The sequence below is a fragment of the Lathyrus oleraceus genome, chromosome 1, assembly GCF_024323335.1.
Source record: "Lathyrus oleraceus cultivar Zhongwan6 chromosome 1, CAAS_Psat_ZW6_1.0, whole genome shotgun sequence".
NCBI classification, from domain to species: domain Eukaryota; kingdom Viridiplantae; phylum Streptophyta; class Magnoliopsida; order Fabales; family Fabaceae; genus Lathyrus; species Lathyrus oleraceus.
Window position 1 is genome coordinate 338681566 of NC_066579.1, and position 12432 is coordinate 338693997.

General features: G+C 33.8%; 1 protein-coding gene across 1 annotated transcript; it reads left to right on the forward strand.

Moving 5' to 3' along the window:
- Positions 1–6768: 6768 nt before the first annotated feature.
- On the forward strand, positions 6769–10643 carry LOC127135015 (beta-hexosaminidase 2). Its single transcript, XM_051061837.1, has 2 exons — positions 6769–7787; positions 9393–10643. The coding sequence occupies exons 1-2, from the start codon at positions 7004–7006 to the stop codon at positions 10340–10342; spliced, it is 1734 nt and encodes a 577-aa protein (XP_050917794.1). The 5' UTR covers positions 6769–7003; the 3' UTR covers positions 10343–10643.
- The last annotated feature ends 1789 nt before the right edge of the window (positions 10644–12432 follow it).

Here is a 12432-nt window from a genome sequence, read left to right on the forward strand (position 1 = left end):
CCTCTAAGATAGTTCCAGCATACACAATCATATGCTTTCTCAAAGTCAACCTTGATAATTAAGCATTCTTTCCTATTTCTTTTAGAAGGACCAATCAATTCATTGATGACCAAAACTCCATACAACATTTGCCTCAGTGGTATGAAAGCAAATTGGCTATTTGAGATCAAATTTCCCACTGTACTTCTTAACCTTGCAGTCGACGATTTGGAAATGATTTTGTAAAGGCTACTGTCATACCCCAAAATTTTCCCTACTTTTTTTTATTAATCAATCCCCCTAGCTTATTGTTTTGTTCATTTTCATACTTGATTTCTATTTGATTAATCCGCTGTCGCACACGGGTCAAAACGAGTAATAATATATAGTAAACGGAAAGCGACACCTTGAGTATCGTATCGCAAGGACTCTTGACAAATTAACCAAGTATGAAAACAAAATATGGGGGTTTCAATTCGATTTAGAATAAGTGATTATGAAAAGTGATTAAAAAAAGTGATTATAGAATAAGCTGACACGAACCAACCTACTACATCATCTTCCGACTTATCATTGATTCTTATAAAATTCCAAATCCCTAACGGGTCTGCTCCTATTCGATTACAATTACCATTAACAAGCGTAAAGGAAATTATGCGAGTAATATTCCCAAATTCCGAATTAAGCAAACGAATTAAAAACTATTGCGAATTAAGCAGACGCAACTTGATCGTTCGTGATAAAATAAAAGCTATGTTAACACGAAATTGATTCGGGATCATCATTCATCAATCAAATTTAAGGATTCTATCCTATAGCAACAATTAGATTAAGCAAATAATTTGAATTATAAGAAGAATTCAAAGGAAACAAATTGGAATTAATAAAAACCTCAAAGCGGATTCTGAATTACAGCAGGTTGATTCAAAAGGGATTAGTTCTCCATAGTCATCTTGCTAGCTCTCAAAAAATCGTACATGAACAGAAAAACGTAACCCTGTTTTTGGCTGCCTCCGCTAGGTAAAAACACCCAAACCCGTTTCACAACTCAACCGGGTCAAATGTACGATCCAGGCCCAATACAACTAACCCAAACAAAATATAAAAATAATGCAGCAGCTTCAACGAAATTTCTGGCCCTGCTACAGTCTGATCATGCATTCATCGACATTTGCTTATGATAACAATTTTATGTCAAATGTTAGATGATGATAATAGATTTAATCGGTTTAAGTGGATTTTTGAGGTGGATATTATTTGGTAATTATTCGGGCTTGTTTCTCGTATTACTTGTGGTGAGGATCATCTCTTTATTTGAGATTCATGGTTATTTCTGAGATTTTCCTGGATTCAAAGAAAAGGAAAAAGTTGGAATAAAAGGGAAATTTTATTCATTTAGTGGAAAATATCACTTCTCAAAAGTACTAAAAGTCATGGGTTAAGTCACTCAAAATTCAAGCCAAAAGTGGTAGAAAAATCAAGGCAAATGCATGAAAATTCAAGTTAATTACTAGTGATTCTTTGCCTTACATCCTAACTTGATACTTTTGATAAACTCCAACACCATTGGTCTTTAACTACCCTTAACTACCTATTTCTCCATAAGCCATTAACTTACCTAATTACCATTAACTACCATAACTTCCAAACTAACACTTAACTTCCAAACAAACACAAATCTCAACTTCCATTTTTTCACTCAATCCTAGCCACTCTTAACTATTAATCCTATGGTTGAAATAGTAATATGACTTTATTCACTTTTAAACAATTTCTTTGCAGCTATTTTCTCTTTTTCTTTCCTTTCTTTTTTTTTCTATTTTTTTTCTAGAAGAAATAGTAATATGACTTTTCTTCCTTTTTTTCTGTCAACTTGTGAAATATCATAAATATACTAATTCAGCCCCCCCACAACTCCAAACAAGACTCTTTCATTCCTTTAAATAGATTCATAACATTGTTTTTCACTTTTAGGCTTGTAATGAGTTATAAACAAAAATGTGGGATAAATAGACTCAAAGGGGTTTCAAACAAGAGATGTTAATTTCTAGGATGACTTTTTGGCTAAATGGTTAAAAATTGAAACAAAAATAATTTCCTTTATCATATCAGTGTGTACATGTAAACAAATTGTTTCAACAAGAGTCAAATCAAGTTTTAGAGTAACTAATAAACATGAGTGAAATCACACAAGAAAGAAAGAAATGAACTTTTGTATGTTATTCATTATAAGGATCAAAATCTCACAAAGGACATTGATCAACAACAAATGATGCACAATTTAGAATTTAGTCCTACTTATCATACTAAAAATGCAAAAAAATACTAGCTCACATCACACCAGGAGTCTTTAGTTAAGAGAACAAAATATTACTCACACTTGCAACCCAAAAAACCAGAGAAAAAAATACGCATTTTAATTTTATTTTTTAAATAAGAAAACAAGTAAATGACAAATAAGAAAACATACAAGTAAAGGACTTCATCCCCCACACTTAAGACACACACATTATTCTCAATAAAAGAAACAAGTGTAAAATAAGAGAGAGATAGAGAGAGGAAAGAACATACTCGGGGAGTCAAGATGGATAGATGACTGAATAAGTAGCATTTCCCAACGATAGATCTTATATGGCTTCTTCTTCCAATGTGAGCTCTCATGGAGTAATTTAAGGCGGTGTCCATTGAATTTTCAATTTTCATCAGCGCCTTTAATTTTTATTCGAGGATCAAAGAGCATTCTTCTATAGGTAAAAGTGTTGAATTGGCAAGTGAAAGTAATTTTTTCTTTGTCCTCTGGTGAAATATAGCTCTCATTTTTCACAACATCCAAAATCAAGAGGCTTTGGGGTTGCCTCACTGCTTTGTCTCCATCTTCAAGTAAGATTCTATGCATACACATGGACGGGTTAATACCAGGAATGTCAACCAAGGTTCGTCCAATTGCATTCTTATGTTTCTTTAATACATGCAACAACTTTTATTCCTGTTCTGATTCAAGTTTAGATGAAATTATTATAGATAATTTTTCTTCTAATTCTAAAAATGCATATTTTAAATTTGCAGGGAGTGACTTATGTTGGAAAAGAATTGGTTTGTCCCATATCCCTTAAGTTTTGATGATAACAAAGTATTTAAAGAGCAATTGGATATACTAATATTTGTTCAAATGTGTAAGACCGTAGCATTTGGATATTCGATCTATAGTACATTTGGATATTCGATCTACCAAAAGAAAAACAATATATAATTACATTCAGTATATAACTACATTATAAAATTCCATTCATAAACAACTAAATTAATGGAATTGTAACGATTATAGTAGATAATTCCATTTAGAAACAACTAAGTTACACAAAAATACATTACAAAAAATTAGCACCTCTCTAAATATTTATACATACTATACAAATAACAGAAGAAAAAATGAGTGGCCCTAAAATGAGGGCTCTTAGCTGCAAGTCCATTTCGATTAACTAGACATCTAATAGTGTAAATAAAGTGCAATACACATTCAACCAATATCTCTTTAATATTAATCCACTTAAGATGGAAAATTTATGATTCTTGCAGAATTGTCCTTACTGATCCTCATGTGTTGTACTGACTTCATTATTGATTTGTTCAGCTCCATCACTATTATGGGAAGCGTTGGAGTTGTCTTCATTCTGCACAAAAGTGCAACATCAATAGAGTGGTCAAGCAACTATACAAAACTAATAATGTAATAATACAAATCCAAATACCCAAGGAAGGGATTGTGTATGCATGTGAAATATAACAACCTGAAGTTTTTGCAATTCATGCAACATTAATATATATGTTTCCATAAGGACGTCATTCTGCTTATCCATATGCTTGTTCACCCAAAAACATAGAATAGAAAGAAATATAAAATAACAGCTCACAGCAGATAATTCATGTTAGGAAAAACACAAAAAATATAAACATAATTAGTATACTTCAACAACTCTCCCGAGTATCTTGGGTCAAATTTTCCAGGCTTTATCGTTATACAATAATAGAATACCAAAACCTGAAAGTTAGAACATGTGTTAGTATGTAAATCCAAAAGGAAACACTTTGGCATAACACCATATTAAAGTTGTTAGTTCAAACCTTGGAATGATTTATCTAGCGGATGACGACTCGCCCAGAGAAACAGGAGCTAAAGATGAAGCCAAAACTTGCGCACTCCTTGCCCTCTCGTGAAAAATACTTGTCTTGCATAATCCTAGCTTTGTCCAAATCCTCCTCACATCAATCACTTGAAGTACACGTCCGGTCACTTGGCTTGTCTCGCCAAATATTTGCATGTTCATATTAGGAATGCAGGAAACCCATAATGCTCGACGACACGATAGGATCTTGGGAAATACAAAAATAAGTATCCTTAAACAGGTAAACATCATATAAAACAAAAATTGTAATTGTAATTTGTGAAATTTAACATACAAATAATATTACTATGAAATTTATAATAATTGTAATTTACCTCTTTCTCATTGTACATAGGAATCTGAACAAATACCATGGGGAAGGAACTTTTTTCTCCATATTCAAGATCTAAAACACCACCACCTTTTTGAATGAGTTTTATTTTTTTAAACCAAATCCAAAAACAACCTAAATAAAGGGTTTCAGTGTCAGTTCAAGATCCAAATTTAGATCCATTACATATAACAAAGTTTCAACCTAGACAAACTTGAAAAGAGAGAAAACCTACTCAAGTAGGAATCAATCGAAACTGTATCGACGGTAAAAGAAGCATTATTGACTTGTGAAAAACAAAGAAAGAATAAAAATGGAGAAAGAAGAAGATATAAGGAGAAGAATATGAGTTTTTGAAAGAGAGGATAGAAAGAGAGGAATGGTAGGTAATAGAGAAGACCAATAAAGTCACATATATAATAGTTTTAAAAAAAACACATAGATAAAAATAAATCCAACTAGATTGCCACATAGGTAAAAATTAACGATTTTTTACAAAATTTAACGAAAATGACTAAATCGACTAACCAAAGTGTTTTAAGGGACTAACTTGTAACATTTTTTAGATAATGGACTAAAAAGAAATATTAAATTAAGTTAAGGGACCAAATCCTTAATTAAATATTACGGTCGACCGTAAGTGTATGTTGGTCGCTCATCCTCAGATGTGTTATCTGGGTGGCTTAGAGTCCGACATATATGGAGGATCGGGTCCCTAGTTAACGAGATGTCATGCCTCTGTTCAACGTGTTCGACTTTGACTTCTAGTGTTGAGATGCCTCAAAAGGTAGGCCATCTGCTCGGGTGTCGAGGAGATTCTAATTACCATTTGTACAGGCCGATTGCTCTTTGACGCCCTTCTGACTTCGTATCGTGGAGAGCTCCCTAGGTAGTTACGCCCGACGTACTTCATCAGACATGGGTCGTCCTCTTCCTGACTTGCACCCCTGCTACCCTTCTAATTTTCCCATAGGAACAAAGCCAGGGTGTTGGGGACTTCTCCAACTGATGGAGTGCCATATCGCCATTCCTCACTCCATCGGCGAACATTCGTCTGACCGCTTGATCTTCTGAGTTACCACACGTCCGAGATTACTCCTCATCTCACAACTCCCTTATCATTTTGCAGTTCGAGAGCTTTATTGATTATCTAGAACTGGGCTCTTATTGTTACGATAATGAGACATCCAACGTGAGATTTTTACGATGATGAGACATCTGACGTGAGACTTCTATGATGATGAGCACGGTTGTTAAAATTGTGGTTTAAAACCTAAACTCTTAGATTTTACGTTTCTAGGTCGGCATTTGGTGTTAAATCGCAGGTAAATAATTTTTAAGTAAAATCGTATACTTGAACGATTTTACACAATTTAAATCTCTCTCAAATCTATAAAATCGTGTAAAATCATTGGATTTTACTCTAACTTAATTTTACCCTTTTTTCTTGGAATTTTAAAAAATCCATCCCAATAAAACTTCTTCCACTTTATTATTTTATTCACTTTATATAACCTTTTTTTATTAGACATTACATATCTATTAATTTTCTATATTAAATTATATATATATATATATATATATATATATATATATATATATATATATATATATATATATATATATATATATATATATATATATATATATATATATATATATATATATATCGGGTAAATTCTACGATTTTACGTTTTGATTTTACCTACCTAAAACGAGTCAAGGTAAAAATTTGATTCTGACAATCTTGATGATGAGACATCCAACATTGATCAGTCATGGTGGTTTTTGAGCCACCACATATCTTGGAAGTGATTTTTTCACTCTTGCCCGAGTTCGCACTGAACCCTTACTCGGATTTGAAGAAATCCACCCGGAAACGCATTTGGCAGGGGCATACCCATAACATGGCTCAGTTGAGGGCGAAATTGAAGTCAATTGATCCCGGTCTGGCGAATCTGAATCTGGCACTGAGGGTCTTAATCGACCGACTTTCCCAAACGTTTAAAGCCGATACTTCTAGTTGATTGGAATGTCGCAGAATTGAATCTCAATTTTAGAGTGTTTACTGGCATTATCTTACGACGGTTCAGAATTGATTATAACAACTCGGTCGAAATTAGATCGGAGTTCGGTTGATCCAAACAGCTCAAATGAAGAACACATATTTTTCATAAATTTACTCCTTTTAAAATTAAAAAAGCAGGCACAAATTAACTAATAGTTTCCTGAAATGTGCAAAAGGTAAACTAAACGAAAAGCCAAAATCACGAAGTCCTGCCATTTGCCAACAAGCAAAGAAACAAGTGCTCAAAAACAAAGAAGCAGCATTGCACTACCAACAATCAAAACTATTCTTGTTGACTCTTAAACCAAAAGTCCCTATATCCTCAATATCACACACATCCTCATCATCAACCTCCATAAATACCTCACACCACTCAATCAAAATCCTCAAACAGTAACACTAACACTAACAAATCCTCACACACACATAGCCACTAAAAAAAAACACAACAAAAACATCATCATGTTACCACTAATACTCACATTATTCCTTCTGTATCCATTTTCAACACAATCAACAACAACCTCAATCAACGTATGGCCCAAACCAACAAACCTCACGTGGACCCCACCACACCAAACCACACTCCTCTCTCCAACATTCATCATCACCACCACCACCACCTCACACCAAAACAACCACCTCTCCGCCGCCATATCCCGCTACACAAAACTCATCAAAACAGAAAACCACCGTCCTTTAACCCACCCCAAAACAAACCTCTCCATCTCCCTCAACAACAACCTCCCTCCTCTACAATCCCTAACACTAACCGTAACAAACCCAAACGCAGAACTCACCCACGCCACAGACGAATCCTACACGCTAACAATCTCCACTCCCAACGCAACTCTCACAGCCTCAACAACATGGGGAGCAATGCGCGGGATGGAGACTTTCTCACAGCTGACCTGGGGGAACCCAACGCGCGTCGCAGTTGAAGTGCGTGTCACCGACGCGCCGCTGTTTGGTCATCGAGGTTTGACGCTGGATACCTCGAGAAACTATTATCCGGTGAAGGATTTGTTGAGGACTATTGAAGCGATGAGTATGAATAAGATGAATGTGTTTCATTGGCATATAACGGATTCACATTCGTTTCCGTTGGTGGTTCCGTCGGAGCCATTGTTGGCGGAGAAAGGGGCTTATCATGTTAATATGGTTTATACGGTAGAAGATGTGAAAAGGGTTGTTGAGTTTGGTCTTGATCGCGGTGTGAGAGTGTTGCCGGAGATTGATTCGCCTGGTTAGTTCTATTTTTCTTTCATTGATTTGCTTTACTAAATTGGGATTTGTGAGTGATGAAAGTTTTTTGTATTTTATTTGATGTAACACGTGTGTCATGTGTTTAACTTTGCCAAAGATAAAAGGACTAAATAAACATCAAAATTGAATTCACTAACATTAATATTCCGCGCATTCAGAGCGCATCTTTGAATGAATGATAGTTCTTTTTTTCTGGTTGGAATTCATCCTTAAAGGGGAACAAATAAGATGTCGCGGGTTCGAAGCGAATTTAGTTGAGAGTGTTTGTCTAAAACTTTGGTTTGTCCTAGAAAAAATGAGTGTGGAGCGGGGCGGACTGCATGTTTTGTACTATCTAAAGGCGAAAAGTTGTATAAATTCTTGTTAATGTCCACTCAAAGTCCAAAAAATAGGCGGAGCAGGGTAGATATATTAAAGGGCGCAAGTCTTAAACCTTGCTCTGCCCCATGATAAAACGCAAACAAACCAGACATGTCCCGAAGACCGAGCCCGTTTTGCCATCCTTATTTAAATATAATACTAACCATTAACAATTTGGGATTAGAAAAATACTATTTTATTCTATTTTTTATTATTGTGGATTTTGTTTATTTGTATTTGTCTTCTACTTTGAGGTACAATTTTAGAGAGCAGTACTGAATTAATTAATTCATCCATTGCCGTCTCTTTGATTACTATACCTGTTATTATGCATGTTTCTTTGTCTGCGTGTTTGTCAGGTTACGGAATTGAATTAGACTTGTGTGAATAACTGTACTGAACTGATTAACATTTTTATTAAGTGGTAATTCCTGTTTAATTTCCATCAGATTCAAGAACATTATACTCATGTCTCCATCACATATTAAATGTCACTTTAGATTTTGTTCTCGTCGATCACAAGTATGCGTGACCTTGTAGGCGCAGTGGCCTAGACTTGAGGTCCCAGAACATTGGCGCCCGGGGAGATGGCCAAAATAATCCCGCATTGCATGGGAATCGAGATTAAAAGTAGTTTAATCTCTGAGTGTAAATACACCTCAATTCCACGATACGCCTTTTTTAAAGAACAAATTTCTGAGTTTTCACACGCCCAAAGCGGGCTTAAGGTTGACCGTAACAAATTTGTCTCTCTTTTCTAATATGTTTTGGTATATATTTCAATAATTAAACATGACTACAAAGTAATGGTAACAGGTGGTCGACCGGATCCAATTTTCCGTTTTCTTTTCTAAGATGTTTTGGTATATATTTGAATGATTAAACATTACCATAAAGTAATAGTTAGATGAGTTATGGTGTTGGTTATTAAAACAAATTATATATTGCCAAAGTTTAAAGTATCAAGGACTGTGACTTACCATGAGAATTTTAAATTCTATAAAGTTAGAAGAATTTCAGCACTAAGAAACAGAAAACTAAACATTGTAATCATAAAACCAATTAAATAAACAAATAAATGAGGCTTGTCTGATGTGTAACTTTATAATGTTTTTTTTGCACTTTTTGTACTTCTCTTTGTCTCTTACTTAATTTAGCTTTGCAAAACTGTGGCTTTCAGAATTACAATGATTGTTATTGACAGATAAGAACTTGATATTGGCAGGGCATACAGGTTCTTGGGCCTTAGCTTACCCTGACATTGTAACATGTGCTAACATGTTCTGGTGGCCAGCTGAGAGTGATTGGCCGAATCGTCTTGCTTCCGAACCAGGAACAGGTCATTTGAATCCTTTAAACCCCAAGACCTACCAAGTCCTAAAGAATGTCATACGCGATGTAACCACGATGTTCCCAGAACAATTCTACCATTCTGGTGCTGATGAAGTCATACCAGGTTGCTGGAAAACCGATCCAACAATTCAGAAATTTCTATCAAACGGCGGAACTCTCAACCAAGTTCTCGAGACATTTATCAATAACACTCTCCCGTACATTGTATCCCTCAACCGCACCGTTGTCTATTGGGAAGACGTTCTTTTAGACGATACAGTCCATGTTTCACCGACTATTCTCCCTAAAGAACATGTCATTTTGCAGACATGGAACAATGGACATGACAATACTAAAAGGATAGTATCTTCTGGTTACCGTGCCATCGTGTCGTCATCCGACTTCTATTATCTTGACTGTGGACATGGTGACTTCACCGGAAACAACAGTGCTTACAATAACCAGACAGGAAGTGACGCAAACAATGGTGGCTCTTGGTGTGGACCTTTTAAAACATGGCAAACTATATACAATTATGATATAACATACGGACTGACAGAAGAAGAAGCGAAATTGGTTTTGGGCGGGGAGGTAGCATTATGGTCAGAGCAAGCGGATGAAACTGTTCTGGATTCACGAATTTGGCCTAGAACTTCTGCTATGGCTGAGTCATTGTGGTCAGGTAATACGGATGAAAAGGGTATGAAGAGATACGCCGAGGCAACAGATAGATTGAATGAATGGAGGAGCAGAATGGTTAACAGAGGTATAGGAGCTGAGCCTATTCAGCCACTTTGGTGTGTTAGGAATCCTGGTATGTGCAACACAGTACATCCAATTTAAGGGTGTGTTTGGAAAACTTAAAAATCATGGTGGACAATCACGGTGGAACAGAAGCTATACATATCAGCTTCTCAAAATCACAGTGAAAAAGACCTCAAAACGTGCTACCAAACACAGAAAACTTATAGTAGTTAGTTTAATTGGAAGTTGCATTCTTCTTTTGAGTGCTGTTGTGTGATCCTACAGAAAACATATTGTTTCGTTGGGAGAGATTGTAGTTGTCAAACAGTATTACATGTATTTGAACATTAAAGTTGAAAAACCAAATGAATATTTTTGATTGTTTTCATGAGTTTGAACATATCTTGAGTTGAATTGGTGTTCACATTTAATGATAGATCAAACTATATGATTAATATTTATGTTGATCAAGACTTATGTCGACAAAGAAAAACAACTCTACATGTCTTCATTTGAATTCAGCTAAGCAAATTCCACATGTTTGATTGAGAGAGAACTCCACATGTCTTCATTTGACTTCATCCTATGAGTGCAATGTGTCATTTAAGTTTAATTAAGTTTTGATGATTGTTATTATAGTTAAATTAGATAATCTAGTTCTATGTTGATCTCCATATCCACGCATCACTTGAACCAAAAAAAAATTAAAGAGAAAATGGTTTTTTAAAATTGTCACCGAAGAAATTATTGGATCGAGTTGTGGACTAGGTCATCCTCTATAAGATATTTTGTGACACTCTTCAAATTTATACATAGCAGTCACTCAACGACGACGTCTCAAGAATAAAAACAGTTCAATTTTATATTATACGATTATTACTTGGACGGTAAAAAATCGGTCTAGAATTACCTCTTATAATCGGTTGAATATGGTATAAATAGTGAAAATGATTTTTGAAAATACATAGGACCCGTTTGTTTTGTCTTTTTATAAAATGATTTTTATGGTGTAACATAATTTTATGTAAAAAAATTTACTAAGATATTTTTCATAAAAGTTTCAAATAAAAATTTGGTTTCAATAGTTATTCTTAAAATGTGATTTTAGATATTTTATTATTTTATTGAAACAATATCAAAATTTCAAAAAATCACTTAATTTTGAAACTATTTCAAATAATTTTTCATAAAAAATATTTTTGAAATACAACCCTTTAAAAAAATTATGATTTCGACTATGTTTTAATCTTCAATAATGTTTTATGTTATACGACGTCAAAATTAATCATTCAATTTAAAAAAATGAATATAAAAATACTTATAATATTTTAAAAATAATTTTATAAAATTCATTTTTAAAAATATAAAAAAAAGATTTATTTTTTTAAAACTAAAACAAACATGCCATAGTTACATGCATAATGTGTTTTCACTTTAAAATTTTGTTTTGGGTTGAGTCTTAAAACGATTCAAAACAAAGCTTGAATAGATTCAAAGCAATTTATTTTTAAAATTTTTGTTTCTTTGTATTTTCACATTATTAAGCTTGAATATATTTCCTTTTGATATCTTATTTAGTTGAGTAGGAATAGATTCAACATATAATATTAAATCCGGGATTATTTCTTTGATGGTAGAGAAATACTTTTTGTAAATTTGAAAATGCTCTATAAATTCAGAAATATATCTCATTCATTTATATCAAATCAATGTGTAACTGAACAATACCTTTATTTTTTGTCATAATTTAATCTAAATATGTATTTTCGAAATAAAATTTTTATGGTGATAAAATCTCTGATCATATTATGTTAATAAAATTTCGGACCAAATCAAAGGTCTAGATATAGCAATAATCTCTAGCAAACCGGTTATATTAGCCACTAACCTAACCTAAAGGTCTAAATTAAAATCGCTAGCAAGTCAATAAGTTCACTTAAGATCTATGACTTAACTAAAGTAGGAACAAATTGATATGCCTCAAGGAATGGTTCTAATGCATACCAATATAAACATGAACAATTTAAGATACGTTTGGGCTTTACACACAATCAGGTAAATATAATGATAAAAGACATGTAAAATAATAATCATATACCCAAAAAAGGCCTAAGAGGGGCTTAAGAATTGTACCGAAAATAAAATAGACATTATCTAAATATTACAAAAAGTGCATCGTCATGGATGGC

Coding starts and splice junctions, on each gene's coding strand:
- LOC127135015 (XM_051061837.1), top strand. CDS start 7,004: ATGTTACCACTAATACTCACATTATTCCTTCTGTATCCATTTTCAACA. Junction 7,788..9,392: donor GCCGGAGATTGATTCGCCTG/GTTAGTTCTATT, acceptor TGATATTGGCAG/GGCATACAGGTTCTTGGGCC.